At 39.1% G+C, this 709-nt stretch overlaps 1 protein-coding gene across 1 annotated transcript in view; it reads right to left on the bottom strand.

Moving 5' to 3' along the window:
• LOC109356199 overlaps positions 246 to 709 on the bottom strand; it is a 1192-nt gene continuing 728 nt past the window's right edge. The window contains exons 2-3 of the mRNA XM_019599560.1: positions 322 to 389; positions 246 to 268 (exon numbers count right to left, since the gene is read on the bottom strand). Of these exons, the coding sequence (XP_019455105.1) occupies positions 246 to 268; positions 322 to 389 (91 nt within the window). The remainder of the gene's footprint in view (positions 269 to 321; positions 390 to 709) is intronic.

Raw genomic sequence — 709 nt, forward strand, 5'->3', positions numbered from 1 at the left:
TGCCTTCTGTTGTGCAAAACTCATGAAACTTTGTTGACACATACTCACCTCCACCATCAGATCTCAACTGTTTCAGTTTGGTTTCACTCTGATTTTCTGCTTGAGCCTTGAATCTTTTGAATATCTCAAACACTTCATCCTTATTCTTCATAAGATAGATCCAGAGTTTTCTGGTGTAATCATCCAATAAGGTTACAAAGTACCTATTGTCTCCAATTGAGTTCACCTCCAATGGTCCACACACATCAGTGTGCACCACTTCCAGAGCCTGCACAGTTTTAGTAGGTATTAGTGACACAAAAGAATTTCTGGTTTGTTTACCTGAGATGCACTCTTCACACAATTGATCTGGTGCCTTGATTTGAGGTAGACCAGTCACCATGCCTTCTCTGCTCAATAGGTTCAAACCTTTGAAATTTAGGTGTCCAAACCTTTGATGCCACAACCATAAATCTCTTTCACTTGTTGACAAGAGGCATCTTTGATCACCAACTTGAATACCTATCTTGAAGGTTCTGTTTGAGGATAGTGGTGCCTTCAAGATGTTATTCTTGTCTTGATCAAAAACTCTGAGCATACCATCCTTCATCTCCATTGAGTAGCCATTTTCAAGTAGTTGGCATAGGCTTATCAAGTTGCTCTTCATTTTTAGAACATATAGCACATTGGAGATGTATGCCTTCTTTCCATCTTTTCTTTGTATCACTAT

This window comes from Lupinus angustifolius, chromosome LG01 (assembly GCF_001865875.1).
Source record: "Lupinus angustifolius cultivar Tanjil chromosome LG01, LupAngTanjil_v1.0, whole genome shotgun sequence".
Classification (NCBI taxonomy): domain Eukaryota; kingdom Viridiplantae; phylum Streptophyta; class Magnoliopsida; order Fabales; family Fabaceae; genus Lupinus; species Lupinus angustifolius.